Raw genomic sequence first — 19,098 nt, forward strand, 5'->3', positions numbered from 1 at the left:
AGACATTCCCTGCTGTGGCCACAGGGAGGCGCTCAGGCTCCATTTCAGAACTGTCTTCAAGGGTGGGAGCAGTTGGCACAGAGCTGTAGCCTGACTGGCCTGGTGGCTTTTCTTTGTCTCTTCAACCTGCCTCTGAGTAGGGAAAAGTCAGCCTCGGTAGACTGTTAAAGCACAGAGAAAAGCCTACACCCTAGCCCATTCAAACAGCATCGCTCCTTAGTTTTGGGATTTTTCTCTGACCCTGTCCTGGTACGGTCTGGGCTCTAGACATAGCGTACATTCTGTTTCACACTCTGCTTTTCCAATTAGTGTTTTGTCTCGGGCGCCTTTCTCTGTCATACATACTCTCTGTGTAATTCTATTTTAGCATGTTTGTGGATCTGAGAAAACTGTGCCTTGTGCTAGGAACATTTTTCACTGTGACAGGAAAAAAAAAAAAAGGGGGACCCTGGTTGGTTGTTGGGAGCAATTGGAAAAAACAGGAAGAAGTGTTTTCCCCAGGAGCACAGACATTTTACAAGCTCCATGTCTCCTTTAACAATGGGATTATCTCATATCTATGATTTCCACAGTCTGGTGTTTTCCTCATCTTTGTTAGGTCCCCCTCCAGATCAATGCTGTATCGCCCCAGACTCTGAGCCAGCCCCTCGGACCCAGGCAATGTAAGTGGCACTGTCAGGTCCCAGCGTGTGGTCACCGTGGTGCCTTCCACAGGCTTCTGCTATTGCAGGCAGGAACTCATGGAATTCGTGGGTACAGTCTTAACTTTTCGCCTAAGTTACAGGCCAGAGCAAGGTCCCTGCTGGCTCTGCAGGGGCCTCTGGCTGATAAAGGCTCCTTGGGGGTGTGCCTTTGCCCTGTCTGAGGTCCCTCTTCTCTTCCACCCTGCCCATCAATACACCACTGCCTGCCACTTCTTCTCTAGCCTGCTTGCTAGTGACAGGGGACGCAGCTGGCTCCTGTCCCTGCATGTCTGTGAAGTGGCCTCTCATACTCTCCAAGGGGAGGGTCCAGGACTCAAGTGGAGAAGACCTTTCCTTGGAGACTATTTTATCATTATTTTCATGTAGATTTTGCTTCATTTTTTTCCCATGAAATAACTGCTCTTGTTGAGTGTAATAATAATGATTGCTTTTTTGTTTTTGTTTGTTTTTGTTTTTGTTTTTGTTTTTTGTTTTTTGTTTTTTGTTTTGTATTTGGATGAAATTTCTGCTCTGGGACGATCCTTCGATCTTTGAATGTCCATAGAACCCCTGTTGGTCCTCCTAGATTTGCACACCCAGCATCTAGAATCCATGGCAGGAGCTCTGGGGAGGAGATGGCTTCAGCCTTGCCCGCTTCCTGTCTGCAAGCAACCCCGGAATGGCCTTCCTTGGTGCTTCTTGCTAAATAAATAACACTGCCATCACTCCTGTTCGGGGGACTTTGAGCCGGGAGATGAGGCGTTTGCTGGCTACTTTTTTACAACAGAGAGCAGTTGGGGCTGTGTTTCAGCCTGGAACCAGGTGGGGATATAGACTCCCAGGTCCCCCTCAACCCTGTGTGGAACCCCAGACCCTGTCTAATGAGCCCTGTGTCTGTCGTGCTTATTCATGTTGCAGCAGCCCAGGCACTGGAGTATGAAGACATCTGAGAGATGCCCTACATAGTGCAGAGGCCAGGGGTGGCCATAGTGCAGAGGCCAGGGGTGGACAGGGCATCCCTAGCCACGCTCTCCCATAGTGCAGAGGGAAGGGGTGGACAGGGCATCCCCCAGCCATGCTCTCCCATAGTGCAGAGGGAAGGGGTGGACAGGGCATCCCCAGCCACGCTCTCCCATAGTGCAGAGGCCAGGGGTGGACAGGGCATCCCCAGCCACGCTCTCCCATAGTGCAGAGGCCAGGGGTGGACAGGGCATCCCCAGCCATGCTCTCCCATAGTGCAGAGGGAAGGGGTGGACAGGGCATCCCCAGCCACGCTCTCCCATAGTGCAGAGGCCAGGAGTGAACAGGGCATCCCCAGCCATGCTCTCCCATAGTGCAGAGGGAAGGGGTGAACAGGGCATCCCCAGCCATGCTCTCCCATAGTGCAGAGGCCAGGGGTGGACAGGGCATCCCCAGCCATGCTCTCCCATAGTGCAGAGGGAAGGGGTGAACAGGGCATCCCCAGCCACGCTCTCCCATAGTGTAGAGGGAAGGGGTGGACAGGGCATCCCCAGCCACGCTCTCCCATAGTGCAGAGGGAAGGGGTGGACAGGGCATCCCCAGCCACGCTCTCCCATAGTGCAGAGGGCAGGGGTGGACAGGGCATCCCCAGCCACGCTCTCCCATAGTGCAGAGGGAAGGAGTGAACAGGGCATCCCCAGCCACGCTCTCCCATAGTGCAGAGGGAAGGGGTGGACAGGGCATCCCCAGCCATGCTCTCCCATAGTGCAGAGGGAAGGGGTGGACAGGGCATCCCCAGCCATGCTCTCCCATAGTGCAGAGGGAAGGGGTGGACAGGGCATCCCCAGCCATGCTCTCCCATAGTGCAGAGGGAAGGGGTGGACAGGGCATCCCCAGCCATGCTCTCCCATAGTGCAGAGGGAAGGGGTGGACAGGGCATCCCCCAGCCATCTTCTCCCATAGTGCAGAGGGCAGAGGTGGACAGGGCATCCTCAGCCACGCTCTCCCATAGTGCAGAGGGCAGTCATAGCTCAGAGGGCAGGAGTGGACAGGGCATCCCAGCCACCCTCTCCCTTTGACTCTCTCTGCTGCCTGTCTCCCACTGGAGAGTTCTCCAAGGACCATATACCCCAGTGGGGACCCCCCAGGAGAACCTCCATGGTCCCAGGTCCTGGCTAGCCTGGAAGCAGAGAGGAAGGCAGAGCCAAAACATTCAGCCACCCTTACTAAGGGGCACAGGTATTCCCTGCTATAGCTCTTCCCACCCAGGCTCTCAGTGCTCCCAGCCCAGCCTCAATAAAGGGACTCAGGGACTACACTAAGGCTAGCACAGTAGTTCCTACCTTTTTTTTTCCCCCCCCAATAGCGAAGGATTCTTTTCAAGAGGGAAGCTTTACACAGACTCTTAATGTCAAAAACAGACCCAAGTAGAATTGTCTCCATTCCAACAGGCATGGGAACTAGATCTTTGTCTTCTAAAGTGGCCCTAGATAGCTTTTAAAGAACCTGGGCCTCTTGTAGTGTAGTTTGAAAGCCAGTGTGAAAGCTGCAACTCCAAGATGTATGACCACCCCCAGAGTCAGATTCCACACTCACATCCCAGCTCTGAAGCAGGCTACAGGCAGTTTGCTGAAGAGCTGTGGCCTCTTCACTTGTGAACTGGTTAGGATTTCAAACGCAAACGCAAAGGGGCCTCCAGTTGGGTAGGGCAAGGGTTGTCTAGATGTCCAGGAACTTTTACCATTCCCATCAAAGCTCCAAAGGGTATAGGCTCAAAGAGTCAAAGAGGAAGAAAGGAAAGCTCTTGGTAAACTGCTGTAACTGGTTTGTACTCCTCCTGAGGCCTTCATAGCATCAGAAGAATTCCAGCAGGCAGTGTGCCTGCCTCCCATCGGTATGCAAATCTCAGCACCAGGGAACAGTTTAAAGATGTGCATGCAGGGATTGCACCTCCTGCCAGGTGCACCCCACAGCTGGAGGAGGCAGGCTTGCCTCCCACAGCTCTGCCCGTGGCAAGAAAGGGTTTGTTAGGCAGAGCTCATGATAGAACTGATACTTACCTGGCTCCTCAGGGACAGAGTCACTGGAGGCCGAGTCTACCATCCTCCTGCCTTAATGTCCATAGCAGTCTGTGTTCAATGGGAGGTTGGACTCCATGTCCTGGGTCATAGAGTTGAGGAGCATTTGTGAGTTAGCAGGAGCATCTGGACAGTAGGCGTTTCAGTGACCAGGGGGGTGCTTCAGGAACTTTCCCTTCTTGCCCAGCTGAGACCACTACTTGTGTCAGGTCTGGACTTCTCTAGCTTTTTGTTTGTTTGCTTGCTTGCTTTTTGAGCCAGGGTTTCTCAGTGTTTCCCCGGCTGTCCTAGAACTCACTCTGTAGCCTAGGCTGGCCTCGAACTCAGAGGTTTTCCTGCCTCTGCCTCCCGAGTACTGGGACTAATAGCGTGCGCTACCACCCTCCCCGACCCCACCCCACCCCCGATGTTTCCATTTTTATCCACTTGCTCTCTGCTTGGATGACGTGGTTGGTGGTAGACAGCTCTTCAACAGTGGCGGTCAACTTCCTCAGCCATGCCAGCCACTAGAATACGGTGGGAAGCTGATGGGGACGGAAGAAAAGACAACTCAAGTAAGAGCGAACAAAGGCCTCTTGCTCACTCAGCAGTAGCCGGGGTGCAACTGACCACTAGCACCTTCATTGGCCGGAAACTAAAAGACAGGCAGGTAGGGGTGGGGTGACAAAGAGAAGGTAGGGCTGGACAGTCACTGGGGGTCTGTCATCTTGAGTATCTCAAAGCCGGATGTCCCGGGCCTTGGAGAATCCTTAGAGAATCGTTAAGGGTGTGTGTTTGCCTGGCTGTCTCCGATTGGTCCCACTAAATTGGAAGTGAAGGTGACAGTTAAGCAACCTGGCAGGTATTGATCATGCTTGGCCATTGGGAACTGGCATCTGCAAAGGGCTATGGTTTGCCTTCCTGAGCTGTTTGCTGCAGGCTCCGGTCAGAGTGTCTATGTAACCTGCCCCCCTCCCCTGTCCCATGTGTATATTGTATCTCTTGAAATAATTACAGCATAACCAGAGCTGGGTATTTGCCTTAGACCAAAGGGTCACCACCACCTGCCCCTGAAGGTGAGACGATTTGGTGGGTGTGAGGGCAAGGAAAATGAAATGTTGTCACTATAATCTAAGAAGAGGGAGTGGCTACAGAGGTCCTGGTCCCTGGGGTAGAGCTTGACTCGGAGAAGTTTGAAGAGGCTTAGGTTGCTGCCACTAGAATCCACAGCAGTTAGGTCTGTCCAGGTGGTTCTTCACACCTGGGCCTGTTTCCTTGTTAAGCCCATAATTATAAACTGGGCAGCATCAAACAGCGTCAAGACCCTAGCCTTGCCCAGAGCTGTCTGCACACAGGCTGCAGAGTGTTTTCTTTGTAGCTCTTCCTCCTAATTTGAACTTGCCAAATTAAGAAAATTCACCAAGAGGCAGTGAGGCCAACCCGGGTGTGGCCAAGCTGTGCTCACCTCTGCACATCCAGTTGCTCCCTGAAGTTCCAGAGTATTCTACGAGGCAGCATGACCCTCTCTTTCCTGGCAATTTCTCCTCCAGGGAAGCTGTGTGTGGAGCGCTACAGGTAAAGCTGTCCAGGGATAAAGTTCAGAAAGACTTTTATGGACTAGGGAGATTGCCCAAATAAACCCAGAACCCACATATAAAAATCCCAAAGTGCTGGCATATTCTTATAGTCCCGAGACTGGAGTGCTGGAGACAGAGCCCTGGAGTGCACTGGCCGGCTATCCTACCCTACTCACTGAGCTCCAGGCCAGCTAGAGACCCTGACTCAAAAAACAACAAACAAACAAACATCAAGGTGGACAGTGCCAGGGGCACGACAGCTGAGGTTGTATTTTATCTTCCACACACATGCACAGGCATGCTCACACATGCACCTGTACATATATAAAAAGATTGTTTAGTGACACCCTAGGAATGTTCTACAATTGAAATAAACAGCCAAATTTAAGGTGAAGATACAGGGAAAAAAAATGCTTTATTTTTAGAAGCAGGAAAGTGGTATCATTGTTGCCGTATTTGGTGAAGCATCGCCCTGGCTTGGAAGGTAGTCTGTGTCTTGCTTGTGGCCTCCAGCCTTCTGTCCAGTCAGACCCAGGCAGGCTGGCTGTGTCTGGAGACCCTCTCTGTTAGGCCCTTGCTCTCAGGTCCAGGGCAGCTGGTGCCCATCGCTGGTTGCTGCGGGAAGTGGATGAATCTGGACTGGCTCCACAAGGCCTCTGGGTGGCCAAAGTGGAGGCTGCTCTCATGTGTCAATCACTGTCACCAGAAGTGCCTGAGCCATGGGGAGTGAGACAGTTCTTGGCCAGGCAGAGCTCTTGGAGCTGTCGGCAGCAGCTGCCGCATCTCCCTGTGTGTGCTGCACGGCCGCCTCAGAACATGGCCCAACTGTGCATCTGTCTCCTGTCAGGCACGCAGCAGGAGAACTGCAGTCTGTACACCAGCATGAACATGCTTACACATGCCTGTGGCCATCCAGGGGGGCCCTGTCTACCTCCCACAGCCTGTGCTGGGCAAAGATGCCTCTTTAGGGAGCCCTTAAGATCTGTACAGGTTCGCCAGCAAATCAGGGGCTGCAAACCCTGCCCTGTCCCTGGCAATGAGAGAAAAATGAATCTTCTGTCAGTAAGTGGCTTTGCCTCCTGTCAGTGCCGAGGGTGAGCTGTGTGTCTGTGGACAGCTGGGTGGTGGCGTTGGCCTAGGGAAGCGTAGGAGGAGGACACTCCAAGTCCCAGTGACTCAAATCCTGGATGAAGTGACTTGACCCCCATCTGTCCATCACTTAGAGTTCTTGTAATGGTGTCATACTGTTTCCTCTAGGACTTACCCTGACCTCACCTGCCACTCATGCTGCTCAAGCCAGACCATGATCAATGAGCAAGTTCCATGAGGGACGGCTTTCCCTTCCCTCTGCTCACTGTCACCACAGCCGGGCTCGTGCGGGGTGACTGGCAGCTGGTGCCAAAGAGCCAAAGACGCGCTTCTACCCTCAGCCCAGTAGGTCAGCTGCCTGCTTCCATTACCTCCTCCAGGGATCCCTCCCTGAGCCCTCAGTGACTCCAGCTGTGACAGGCGGACAGGAATGAGTGGTGTCTGAGACTGACTGCTCAGCTCACAGCCTCTGGGAACAGTTGCATGTCTCAGGCCGGTGGTCTGTCTGCATCACCTATTGCAGGCTCCTTTGTATCAGGCCGGTGGTCTGTCTGCATCACCTATTGCAGGCTCCTTTGTATGGGAGGTGCCTGGTGAGCGCCGGCCAGTCGTAGGGGTACTCTGGACAGGCTGCTTGCGGCTCACTAGACTGGCAAGAGGCTAATGTTGGGAGAGCAGTGAAGGAACAGAGAAAGAGCTCTGTAAACATGAGCAGGGAGACACACGCTGTGACCCTCGCTCCCTGGCTCCTCCCGGGACAAGTAGAAACAGTCTGAATTAGAGATGTGTTAGAACTCTGTCTATCTGTATGTCTATTTCTCCTTCCCCACTTCCAGTCAGCTAATCTGTCTTCCTTCTATCTGATGACTGTCCAGTTACACAGAGGACAAATGCCTGTATGCCTGCCTGCCTTTTCCCTTCCAGTATTTGCTGAACACCTTTCTGCAGTTTTAGGGCCAATCAGACAAGACTCTGGGGCTCCCAGATCCCAAAGCTCCATATCCCCTGATGTCCCTTGTCTTCCCTTGGGAGGTCTGAAGAGTTGGAGGGCAGGACAGCTCGGCAGGGTGGGGTAGAGTACAGACAGTGCCTGACTAAGCCCTCCAGAGCTCAACAGCTGCTTTATTTCAGTTTGGCAAAAAAAAAAAAAAAAAATCACAGATACCACCAAGGAGGACAAAGGTATGAGTCCAGTTTGAGAAGGAAACTTGCCCAGAAGGGCGGTCTAGCCTCATTTGTGCTGTCAAGACCAGACTGAGCAGATGTAAGGAAGTGGTTGAAGATTCTCCTGGCTTCCTGCCTGTTTCCAAACGCTTCTCTTGTTCTTCAGGCTCCCCCTGCTTTTTGGCTCCTGCTCTTCTCGATCCACAGGAAACTCTGCTCCCTGCCCCCTGGGCCTTTTGACCGGGTAGCGTGCATGTAGTACAAGACACAAAGCTCCCAGAATGGTTAGGAGCAGTCTCACGCCTGCCTTCCTGACGCTGCTGGGCCAGGTGCTGGCGCAGGTGTAAATGGGATTCTCTGCCAGTCACTGCAGGCGGCGCCCACTGGATCCAGGGCCAGGGGCCAAGCAAAGGATGTTATAATAGGTGATCAAAGGATAAACTGGTGGTGAAACAGAGCCCACAGTTCTCTTCCTGCCCCCCAGGGCTGCTCCAGGGGCTCCCAAACACAATTGATTGTTACGTTCCACAAAGAGACACGCACACAGCTTCCAGGGCCCTCCGGGCATATTGGCACAGGGAATCTGGACTGTGGCTGTCCTTGCGATGGTCCCTTTCCCCATCTGGCCAGTGTCTCCCCACAAGGCCATAACCGGGAGCACCAGGAACTGTCTAAGGAATGGCTCTCCACAGCTTCCTGGCTTCCACGGCTTCTCTGCTCTCGGCTATGGCTGCAAGCTAAGCTCGTGGCTAAGCTTTCTCTTGCTGTGATGAGACACCATGAGCAACAGCAGCTTGGGGAGGAAAGGGTGTATTTCGTCTTATGACTTGTGGTCCATCCATCATCCAGGAAAACCAGGGCAGGAGCTCAAGGCAGGAGCCATGGAGGAATGTTGCTGCCAGGCCTACAAGCTTGATCTCTGTAGCCTGTGCCTCCTGCTTTCTTATACAACTTGTGACTACCTCCCCGGGGGTAGTAACTCCCACCGTGCCAGTCTTCTCCCCCACGTCAGTCTTCAATTAAGAAAATGCCCTACAGACTTGCCTACCCACTGGCTAGATGGTGGTATTTTCTCACCTAAGATTCCTTCTTCCAGCTGGGTGGTGGCGGCAGCAGCGTCACACGCCTTTAATCCCTGCACTTGGGAGGCTGAGGCAGGTGGATCTCTGAGTTCAAGGCCAGCCTGGTCTACAAAGTGAGTTCCAGGATAGCCAGGGCTTCACAGAGAAACCCTGTCTCAAAATAACAAAAAAAAACCCAAATAAAAACAAAATATATATTCCTTCTTCCCAGATGACCTTACCTTGTGTCCAGTTGACATAAAATCTAGCCAGCATATCCATCTACATCCAAACCGTGGGAATAGTCATCTTAAAGTCCTCAACCTTGCAGTCCCAGGGAAACTGCTATTTTTATCTGCCACTGCATAGTCTGTGTTACAGTTTTTGGCAAAGGCCAGCCTCTGTGCAGTTTGCCACAGTGTTGCCAACATGAGCTCAGAGATGATCTCAGTCCAGTGGAACTGGCTGCCAGGCATTCAGGCAAAAGCAATCCCAGTTTCCAGTAAAAAAGAAAAAAACCTTGCTGTTTGTAGGAATCTTAAAATGTCTAATGTGAGTGGCAGACCCCACCACCACCCCCATGCCCCACCCCGACCCCAGCATGAGGTCAATTTGTTAAAATAAAACCAAGCTTGTGATCTGTAAGCACTGTCACAGAGGCAGCCCAGATCATGTGATCTAGCAACATGAAGGTTTCCTGTAAAACTGTAGCACACACCAGAAGCCTCCCTGGACCCCCAACCCCAACCCCAATTTCCTATTGCAAGCATCCCAGGGCAAGAGCTCAGCAATCAGCGAACAGGTGTGGCAAAGCCAAGCCGGCTGCTTCCAGAAGAACTCGACAAAGAAGTAGGCTATCCTGGGGGCCCACAGCGATCGATAGCAGGGCCACAGGCCCACTACTGAGAAAAGATGGGCATGCACAGTGGAACCAAGACTTGGGCTGTGTCATGGTTAATACTGTCAGTGTGACAAGATCTGGAATTAGCCAGAAGACGAGCCTCTAGTCAGGTCTGTAACAGGTTTTCTGGATTGGATTAGCTGAAGTTGGGAAACCAACCCTAACCCTGAGCGGCACCATGGCATGCTGTGGTGTCCTGGGCTTCATAAAAGGGGTAAAGCAAGCCAAGCACATTTGTCTCTCTTGGCTTCTTGTCAATGGCTGCATTGTGACCGGCTGTGTCATTCTGGCCTGTCGCCTTCACTCCCACCCGCCATGGTGGACTGTACCTTCAAACCGTGACCCAAGTAATCCCTGCCTTCCTCAAGTTGATTTGTTGTTGTTGTTGTTAAGTGTTTTGTCACAGAGAAAAGTCACTAATACCAGCTTCTTCCTGCTCTCCTGTTCCTTGACCTTTGAGCCCCAGAGCACATCTACCCCATGTCCACGTGGCTGTGGAGAGCAGCTTTCTGAGGTCTCTGTTAGGTACCCCCACCTTCAGAAGAAAAGCGTGTTGTCAGACCCATGGACACCTGAGTAGATCATCTGGGTTAGGAGCTGTCTGGCTATCAGCATCTGGTCCAGATAGCCCCGTGCTTCTTCTTGCTCTTCCCAGTGTCCATCACACCTGAGCACAGTACGCGAATCCTTCAGTCCAGGCGTCAGGTCATAGGAAAGCTCATTCCTGGCACATGCTCAACACTGGCCCCTCTCGCCTCCCTCCTCTAGTCTCTTCAACTCCCTTAGGCCAGGAGGACCTATCAATTGGAGATTTGGGGACTGCTAAGGTTGCTTCACCTGCTGGGATTGCTATGATTGGATTGCCCCCCCTCCCCCAGGCCTTTCTATGGTCCTCTCCTGAACTGTTTCTATGGCCCTTAGCATCTGCAAGGCCACAGCTGCACCATGAGCCTGGGAGTGACCAGTAAGCCAACTATGTACTCATGGGAATCCTTGTGTTTTCCCTCCAGCTCCAAGAAGCCCAAGAAACATCCAGAAGTGGCCACGAGACCCAAACCTACCCCTAGGCTCACAATCTTTGATGAGGAGGTAGACCCGGATGCAGAGCTCTTCAGCCCGGGCAAGAAGGTGTCCCCTCAGAGACCGCTGGAGACCACACAGGACTGTAAGTACCAGTGGTGTCCCTGGTGTTTGCTCCTGGTGTTGGCCTAAAGCTTGGTGGCTGTTGGTGTCTCATCCTTGCTCTGTTTAGATGGAATGCAGAGGTTTGTGGCTGGTGTCCCTCACACCTGGTGTCCCCACAGGCTGGAACATTTGTGGATTGCACACTTAACTCTGAATGCCCTATAGAGGAAGCAAGTGACCGTTTTCTTAGCTGCTTAGAGACCTAGTTCCTTAATTACATCTGCAGCCACATGGGCACTGGAGTTCCCTGGAACTGTTTAATAGAAGAGGATGCTGGCCTACCTTGGGCACGCATGGGACTCTGTGCATGCATTTTTTATCTTAATGACGGTATGCCACCCACATGGACTCTCCTGCAAGGCATGCTGCAGGATTCAGAGGGAATGCTCAGCAGCTTTGGCACGTCTCCATAGATGCCTCTGACCTTTCCTCATGCCTGCCCAGGTCCTCCCCAGGGGAGAGAATTGATGATAACTTACTGATTCCTCCAATGCTTGGTGAGCATCCAGCAAGGGCAGGTCCAGCTCACATCTCCAGCCATAGAATCTCAGAGCCCGTGAGGAGATGAAGACAGATAGCATAGCCTGAAAATTTAGCACAACGCAAGTCCCTTTCAGGACTGAGCGGAAACACAGGTTCCCATAGGAGAGAGCAGGCATCCTTGGGGGGAGTGCAGGGGCAGATCTCAAAAGGCCAGGAGGCCTAGCCAGCTCCACTGGGGAAAGATGCTTCAAGGAGAGACAACACTGATACTCCCAAAGGGCAGCTGTGAGAGGCTCACGGGGTGGGGGAAGGGGAGAGGTTGGGAATGCTTGGGCTTACTGAAGATGGGTCCTATGGGCAACTCACGGCTGGCATCCCTGCTCCCTATTCACAGCCTTGACAAGATCTGCAGCTGGTGAGTGCCCCTCAGTACCTACCTGCTCATTAGTACCTGTGGGCAAGCTCAAGGGCCCAGTACTGCCAGAACTTCGGGGGCCTGGCGCAGTGTCCTGAGAAGTTGTCCCTGAGGACTGGAACAGAACCAGGCCAAGGCCAGCACTTCTTTTACCATCTGTTACTTCTTCCCCCAGCCCTGAGGCTGTTCGATGACCCTGATCTTGGTGGGGCTGTCACCCTGGGTGACCCTTTACTGCTGCCGGCTGCCCACGAATGCGGAGGGCCCACAGCCAGCGCAGAACACCGGGATGCTTCCAAGGAGCTGTTCAGGTACTGTGTGGTCTCCAGGAAGAATTTATTAGCTCTTACCCAAGTGCAAGAGTGTTTTTTTTTTTTTTTTTAACCAGCGTCAGCCCACAAGAGAGGAGAGACCCAGGCCTGGCCAAGTCCTGCAGCCATGAGTGGCTACCCATGGCTAAAAGGGGGTGAGGATTTGCTTAGGGAAGGCTTGTCAGCAACCAGGGCAGCCCCTCGGGTTCCACAGAGAGCTACACTCCTTTTCACACTTCTATTTTAATAGTGTCGTTAAAGGAATAACTAACTTATATAATTCACGAGCACGTATAATTGGCACAAGTGGGAACAAATAAAACGGACCCTTGCTATACTACGACACGCTTAGAGAGAACAAAGCACAAATGTGCTACAGAGCGATGGCCGGTCCACCAAGAGGGTCCTATCAGAGTAGGGAAAGCCAGGACTAATCTGTTACATGAAGGTTGAAGTCAGATGTTGTGTGTATCTGGGGGGTGGGGGGTGGGGTGCTGGCTCTTTCCTTAGAGCTTGCTATGCATCCAGCAAGATTGCTTCACCACAGATAATCTTGTTTACCCTTCACACAGCCTCTAAGATGGGTGCTGTTCTCTGCAATTACAGAAAATAGTATAGGAAAGATCACTTGCCCAAGGCCACCACTCCTTTCAGCCTCTGTCACCACCTCTCTGCTCCAATGGAAGCCCTGAGCCCCTGGAGAGGAAGCTAAGAGACCTGCCTTCCTGCCGCGAGCTGTGGGTTCTCCCTGACTTTTTGTGCAATAGCCTGCTTTCCAGTTGCTTCCACCGTGTTGTCACTACCTCCCTGTCCATGCCACTAGGATGCAGCACGTGTTTGGTGATACCCAGGAAGCAGCACTGCCTCTCTCCAGGAACAGTTTATATAGCACTGAGGCCCATGGTCCTTGGAGGCTGTCATCGGCACCCCTCGTTAGCAGCCCCAGGCTATTACACAGCCCTCTAAGTGCCCGCCAAGCCTGAGTCACCCCGATGGCGTCTTGTATTTACATCTCCCAGAGGCCCCTGGCATCTGTTCACTCTCTCATCATGTGTCCTCACTCCTGACATCCTGCTGGCTGGGAGGAGCCAGGGCCATTGTTATTCCTTTAGGGGAGGAAACTGAGGCACAGACAGAGAAGTCTGACAGAAGGTATATGCCCCTGGGATGGATAACATGGTGCCTCCCCTGCCTTGCATATTATAAACCCCTTATTTTGCACCCCACGTTCCACAGAACGCTGTTCTGTGGGTGTGTCGAGGCAATTTTCACAGCGTTCCCTGGCCAGCTGACACCAGCTTTAAGCAGGCTTGTCATGCACAAGCAAGCACTGCCATGCAGCATTTCATGGCTTTATTGGTCCCTGGGATCCTCCCTTTTCACTGTGCCTCCCCATCTTGCAAAGCCCGTGGGAATCAGGCCTTAAAGAATGTGGGCTTTGCATCCCTGCCTCCATTAGCAAGGCATCTGGCAGTGGAAAGCTGGCTTCTTGAGAGCAGGAGCCAGAATTTATTATTCTTTGTGCCTTCCTCTTCCTGTTCAGGCAGCCATTGGACTTCTCTTGGTAACAGGCTTTCACTCCTCCCTCACTCTGTTAGCCACTTACCTCAGCCTCAGTTCTCCTGAGGCAGCCATGTCGGAGGTATTGAATGAACCAAGCAGAGTTCAAGAAGCCTCTGTCCCAGAGCCTTGAAGTCAGTCTTCTGTAGCTGAGCTCTGGCCTCTGTGAGGGCTTAGGAAGGAGAAGAGAGCTATGGCCTCAGGGCACAGAACACTTCAGGAGATCCACTTCAACCCCTGGATGCTTGACGTCATACTACCTGGATCTGGAAGAGAAGAGCTAGACATTAAGTTAGTTAGACCTGTACTGAGGAGCATGTGTAACCATCCGTATGCTATACTATGCTGTACTATGCTATACGTATGCTGTACATGGCGATACTGGCCATGATGTGGCTGGCCACCCAGGGCATCCCTCCCAACCTCAACAGATAAGGCTGGGACTCCTTCCAAGGAGTCATGGCTGTGCTTGAAATCGGTCTCAGGCCTTTAGCTGCTGTTTCAACTTTCCTGAAGAACTCTGAAGATGGTTCTGTTCCTTTGACCGTTTCATGGGCACCCGTTATGTCCTCCAGAGGACATCAAGGAAGGCAACCCCTGACCCAGTGAGTCAAAAAACAAATGCTCCCTGGAGAAAGCTGAGACACGTTGGAGCTGAGACTGGCAGGAGCAGTCGCCCCATGCATGTTGACACCTCCCAACATCTCCCTGCAGGGGCTCATCTTTCTAGAAACTGGCCCACCATTCCCTCTAAACTTTTTGCTCACTTCTCTCTCACCCACTCAAGCAGGCTCTAAAAGGCCTGGTCATCCCAGAAAGCAGACAGGACAATTCAGAGCTCCCAATCAGCCGGTTCCTGGTGGGCAGTTCTCTGGGACCCTGCAGTGGGGATGCTCTGTGCTCACCCAGGCCTCTTTCAGGCCTTCTATGACCAGAGCGTTGTACAGACCGAATGCTCCTCTGGCCACGCCTGCCCCCCTCCCCCACCGCAGTCCTGCTGGGCTACTCAGGGTCCTGCTGTAAGAACACACTGCCCACTGCAGAGAGCCTCCGTGTCATCAGCCTCAGTCCTTTTGCTTTCCGTGCTCACTGCCCTTTGCTCTCTGTCATTCCAGGATCTTGCTGATCCATGCCAGGACCATCTTCCTTCTCCCTTTCCTTAGGAACCCGGTCCAGCCTTCTCTGGCCACACCCCTCTCCAGCCATCAGTGGCTGCTTCTTGGCCTCTATCATTATCAGATCCTCTCTGACTAGCTGGGTTGCATGTGTGCCTTGTGGGAGGAGTGAGGCAATGGCTCTAGAACAGCTAATGGCTGGCTGTCAGAGTCGATGTGTGAAGCATTCCCTTAGATTTGTGAAGCACTTCCCGTGTGTTGTTTTAGCTGGTCCTTACAAGGATCTCTGTGAGGTGAGGGGAGCAAAAGCCACCCCTCCTGTATATATGGGCAGAGACTGAGGGAGCTAGAGAGGTGGTTGAGTGGCCTGAGGCCACCTACTAGTTAAGAAGTAGAAGCTGGCCAGGCGTGGTAGTGTACGCCTTTCATCCTAGCACTCAGGAGGCAGAGGCAGAAGGATTGCTGTCAGTTGGAGGCCAGCCTGGTGTCTACAAAGTCCAAGACAGCCAGGGCTACACAGACAAAACCCCTGTCTCAAAACAAAACAAAACAAAACAAAAAACAAAAATCAAACAAAGAAAGTAGCAGCAGAAGCCAGCCCTGTTCACAACTGCTGTACAGCGCTAATGCTCCGCCTCCCTTCCTGGAGACTGAGCACTGAGAGGCTAGGTTGCCCCCACCCCCACCCCACGGCTGCTTTCCGTCGCTGTGCTGTGCTCACGTGATCTGACACGGCTGAAGGTTGTCTGTGGAGATAACTATCAGCACTAGAGACTGCCTGTCCCTGAAGCTTGGAGAAGGGGCCTCCATGCAGGGGTGCGCAGGAAGGTGGTCACCCTATGACAGCCTATGGGTCCGTTGCTTTTTGTTCTTACCGTAGCCATGGAAACCCAAGGCAGGGCTCCTCCCCCCCCCACCACCACCCCCACCCCCTTAGCTTCCCTATAGTTCAGTTTCACCTCTGTGAACCAGAGTCCATATCTGCTCCCAGTGTTTTGAGAGCATCAAACAAAGTAAAGAACATGGAAGCACATGACCTGAGGTATTCGCCAGGGTGCTGAGTAGGTTGATGGATGGAGTGGGTAAACTGAGGCTTGTAGTGCACATCTGGTTCTGAGATAGCCTTGGCTGGGAACTCACAACACTGGCTCCCCCAGGCTAAGAGCAGGGGGACAGTGGCCTGTCGGTAGGACATGACAGTACCCAGACATGCTTTCCTCCTTGCCCATCAGTACTAAGGCCTTAGTCCGTTATCCCATCAGCCAGTGGGCAATCAGGGACTGTACCATCACCCAGTTATTTTTTACATTTTTTTAATTTATTACTTTGTGTCTATGGATATTTTGCCTGTGTGTGTATCTGTACATCATGTGTGTGTACAGTGCTCTCAGAGGCCAGAAGAAGGATTGGATTCCCTTGTACTGGAGGCATAGGTAGTCACGAACCTCCCTGTGGGTGTTGAGGATTGAACCTGGGTCCTATGGAAGACCAGCCAGTGCTCTTAGCTGCTGAGTCATTGTTCCAGTCTCACATGACCCAATCATGATGAGCACTGACTGAGTCCACTGCAGCCTTTACTAGAACTCAAGTGACTCAAGAGATATGCGGAGGCCAACAAACCCCATCCCACAGCAGCTCAGAATCCCGTGTTTACTGCAACTCTGAGTGGAATTGATTTAGCTTCACGGTGTGCCTTTTGGATCAAATATTCGGGTAGGACTATGGCCTAGTGCCCTCTCACAGAGCTACCCAGCCTCCTGCACTATAGCTTCCTGTCTGCCAAGTTAGACACATATATGTCCTTCCCTCAAGTCAGCATTTGAAAGAGAGATAAGATGCTGATTCTAAGGTGCTCCTGCAAAGGTCCGGAATCTGGTACCGGGCAGCAGGCAGTTATTTCTAAAGGGCTGGGAGGGAAGTCCCCAAAAGACACCAGCAGATTTGAAGTGGCATCACCACCAAGGGACTGGCTCTACCCTGGCTGCGTCAGAGATGAAGGGTCAGAAAGACCTGCCTTTGGGCTTCTTTTCAGTGCTTTGGGTGGTACAGAAAGTGAGGCCTGGACTTGAGGCAAGCAGGTAGCTTGATGCCCACGTGGGAAGTGACAATGCTCTAGGCCCTTGCTCCTTTTGTGGATATAGTTATGTCCAGGACTTCTTTCTTTGGTTCCCTAGAGTTGAAGAGGACCTGGACCAGATTCTGAACCTGGGATCTGAACCTAAACCCAAGCCCCAGACTAAGCCCAAACCTCCAGTCCCTGCTAAGCCAGCATTGCCCAAGAAACCGACTGTGCCCCCTCCCGTGGGCCTGTCGGAAACTGGGGCTGGACCACAGAAGCAGCAACAGATCCAAGCTATGGATGAAATGGACATCTTGCAGTACATTCGGGACCATGACACACTTGCCCAAGCCTCCCCCAGCCTCTTTTGACGCCCCACCCCCACCCCGCACCTATGCTGGGCCTGGCGAGGAGGCCTGGATGTGAATGTGTTGGTTCTGCCTGCAAGGCAAGGACCACCAATGAAAATGAAAACTTGGACTCCCAGTCCCGGTACTATATCCTTTCCTTTTCACCTGGGCTACGGGATGGACAAGGTCTCTCTGTAGAATGAGCAGTGGGAAAACCACAGGAACCAAGCCGCATCATCCCCGCCCAGCTAGCTATGAAAAGGAGGGTACTTATGGGTGTGTCTTGCTCAACAAGGGCCTGACCTCAAGAGAGGGAGGGTGAAATCAGAGGACATTGTCCCTCAGGGAAGAAACACCTTCTGCATACTTGTACCCACTGGCTCTGGCAGCTCAGCACAGGAAGGAGTACTAACCCTGAGCCTAGGCTGGGCTAAAGGGGTACCTGGGACAGGCCACTCTGGAATCTCTACTTGGCAGGACTGCTGGGGCCCCAGGGTACATTCTGAGCAGAAAGCCCAGTTATCCAGGATGCTGTGACCCAGATCCCTTCTGAGTCTACTTTGGCTTCCAATGCTAAGAGGAAAACTTAGGCCCAGCCTTACCTTTTGAGAGCATAGAGGGCTTGCAGAACCCCCCATGGCTTCCACTTCCTTTCCAAGGAAGGACCTGGCCAGCCCATGGCACCTTTGATGGCAGCTGTCAACAAGGTGGATCTTAGCATCTCCCGGAGCTTGGCCCATAAGGTATGAGGTTCGGAGGGTTCTTCTGCAAGTCTTCGTCTGCCCTCAGGATCTGAACTTGACTGTTAGCCTTCCACCAGCCAAGGGAGAAGGAACTGTGCACCAGTCAGTCCTGTGTCTTCCAGTTGACGGCCTTTCATGGAACAAAGAATGTTAGAGTACGTTCTTTGTGTCAGGAGCTAGGTGTGTTTGGTTATGTTTTAATGAAACGTGTAGTTTTTAACAAAATGCACCCATCTTGCTCCTTGTCTCAGTTGTGCTTGACCGAGCCGTCATAAGGGCCCGTTTGGGTCTGAGAGCCGCTGCCAGGAGTGCCCAAGTGGCACAGTTCAGTTGTTCGCTGCTCTCAGTGTCTAGGGTCCCCAGCTCCTCCCTTGTAATAAGAGCTACAGGATCAGGCCAGGAGGATCAGGTCTGACCTATCTGGCATCTTATCACGTCCCTTGTCAGCTGCCTAGTTCTGAGGAGGCCATCTGCTGAATGAGAGGGCATAGATGGTTCTAGGTAGAGGGCCAGAGTACTCTGCCTTGCCAGGTTGAGGGTCTCCTCAGAGCCTGGATAGCCCAACTCCCAACTCTATTTCCCTTTCACCAGCAGGCCTTCACACACACACACACACACACACACACACACACACACACACACACACACACACACACCACATCTCTTGGTGCCTGGTACCCAGCCCAGTGCCCAGAAACTCCCCTCACCAAGCCCCTTCCTCATTGATTGCAAAGGAAGGTTCAGTAGGTGGGGAGAGACCACATGGCCTAGTCTTGTACAGAGCCACCCAACTGTGTCCCTGGCATCTTTGGACCTTTCCCCCACTACATCCGTTCCTCTGTGCCTTGGCTACTAGCTCTCTACCTCTCTTACACGTGCACACTTTGCACCTGCTTTGGGCGTAAGATGACGTAGGAGCTGTGCATGTGTAGGGATGACCATTAACCAGTCCCCAGCTGGGGTCCCTAGAGAACCTACTGTTCTCTATTGTGGTTCTGCCCGCTAGTGGGGACTTGTCTGCTGTGGAGCTTCTGGGACACCCTGGCATGGGTGGTTGCCAATCATGCTTTGTTTTGACCACAGGTCTGTGACCTACACAGCCAGTCTGTATCTCCCAGCTAGCTATCCAGTAAAGTCTGTGTGTGACAAAGCCAGAATTTGTGTCCTTTTTTTTTCCATGCCTGTGCTGATGGGAGGAAAGTGGTGGTGAATGTGTGTGAGTGTTTGTGTTTCTAGGAGATTGTCCTTTGTAACAAAGGAAAGTGGTTTATGTCTGCTTTCTCTCTCTCTCTCTCTCTCTCTCTCTCTCTCTCTCTCTCTCTCTCTCTCTCTCTCTCTCTCTCTCTCTCTCTCCCTCTCTCAGGCTGGGATATTCCAGGGAAGGT

General features: G+C 52.6%; 1 protein-coding gene across 1 annotated transcript in view; it reads left to right on the forward strand.

Annotated features, from left to right (window-relative positions):
* Hs1bp3 (HCLS1 binding protein 3) overlaps positions 1–17,300 on the forward strand; it is a 32,072-nt gene extending 14,772 nt beyond the window's left edge. Inside the window, exons 5-7 of the mRNA XM_051143373.1 lie at positions 10,503–10,657; positions 11,751–11,886; positions 16,736–17,300. Of these exons, the coding sequence (XP_050999330.1) occupies positions 10,503–10,657; positions 11,751–11,886; positions 16,736–16,991 (547 nt within the window). The 3' untranslated portion in view covers positions 16,992–17,300. The remainder of the gene's footprint in view (positions 1–10,502; positions 10,658–11,750; positions 11,887–16,735) is intronic.
* The last annotated feature ends 1,798 nt before the right edge of the window (positions 17,301–19,098 follow it).

This window comes from Acomys russatus, chromosome 1 (assembly GCF_903995435.1).
Source record: "Acomys russatus chromosome 1, mAcoRus1.1, whole genome shotgun sequence".
Classification (NCBI taxonomy): Eukaryota; Metazoa; Chordata; class Mammalia; order Rodentia; family Muridae; genus Acomys; species Acomys russatus.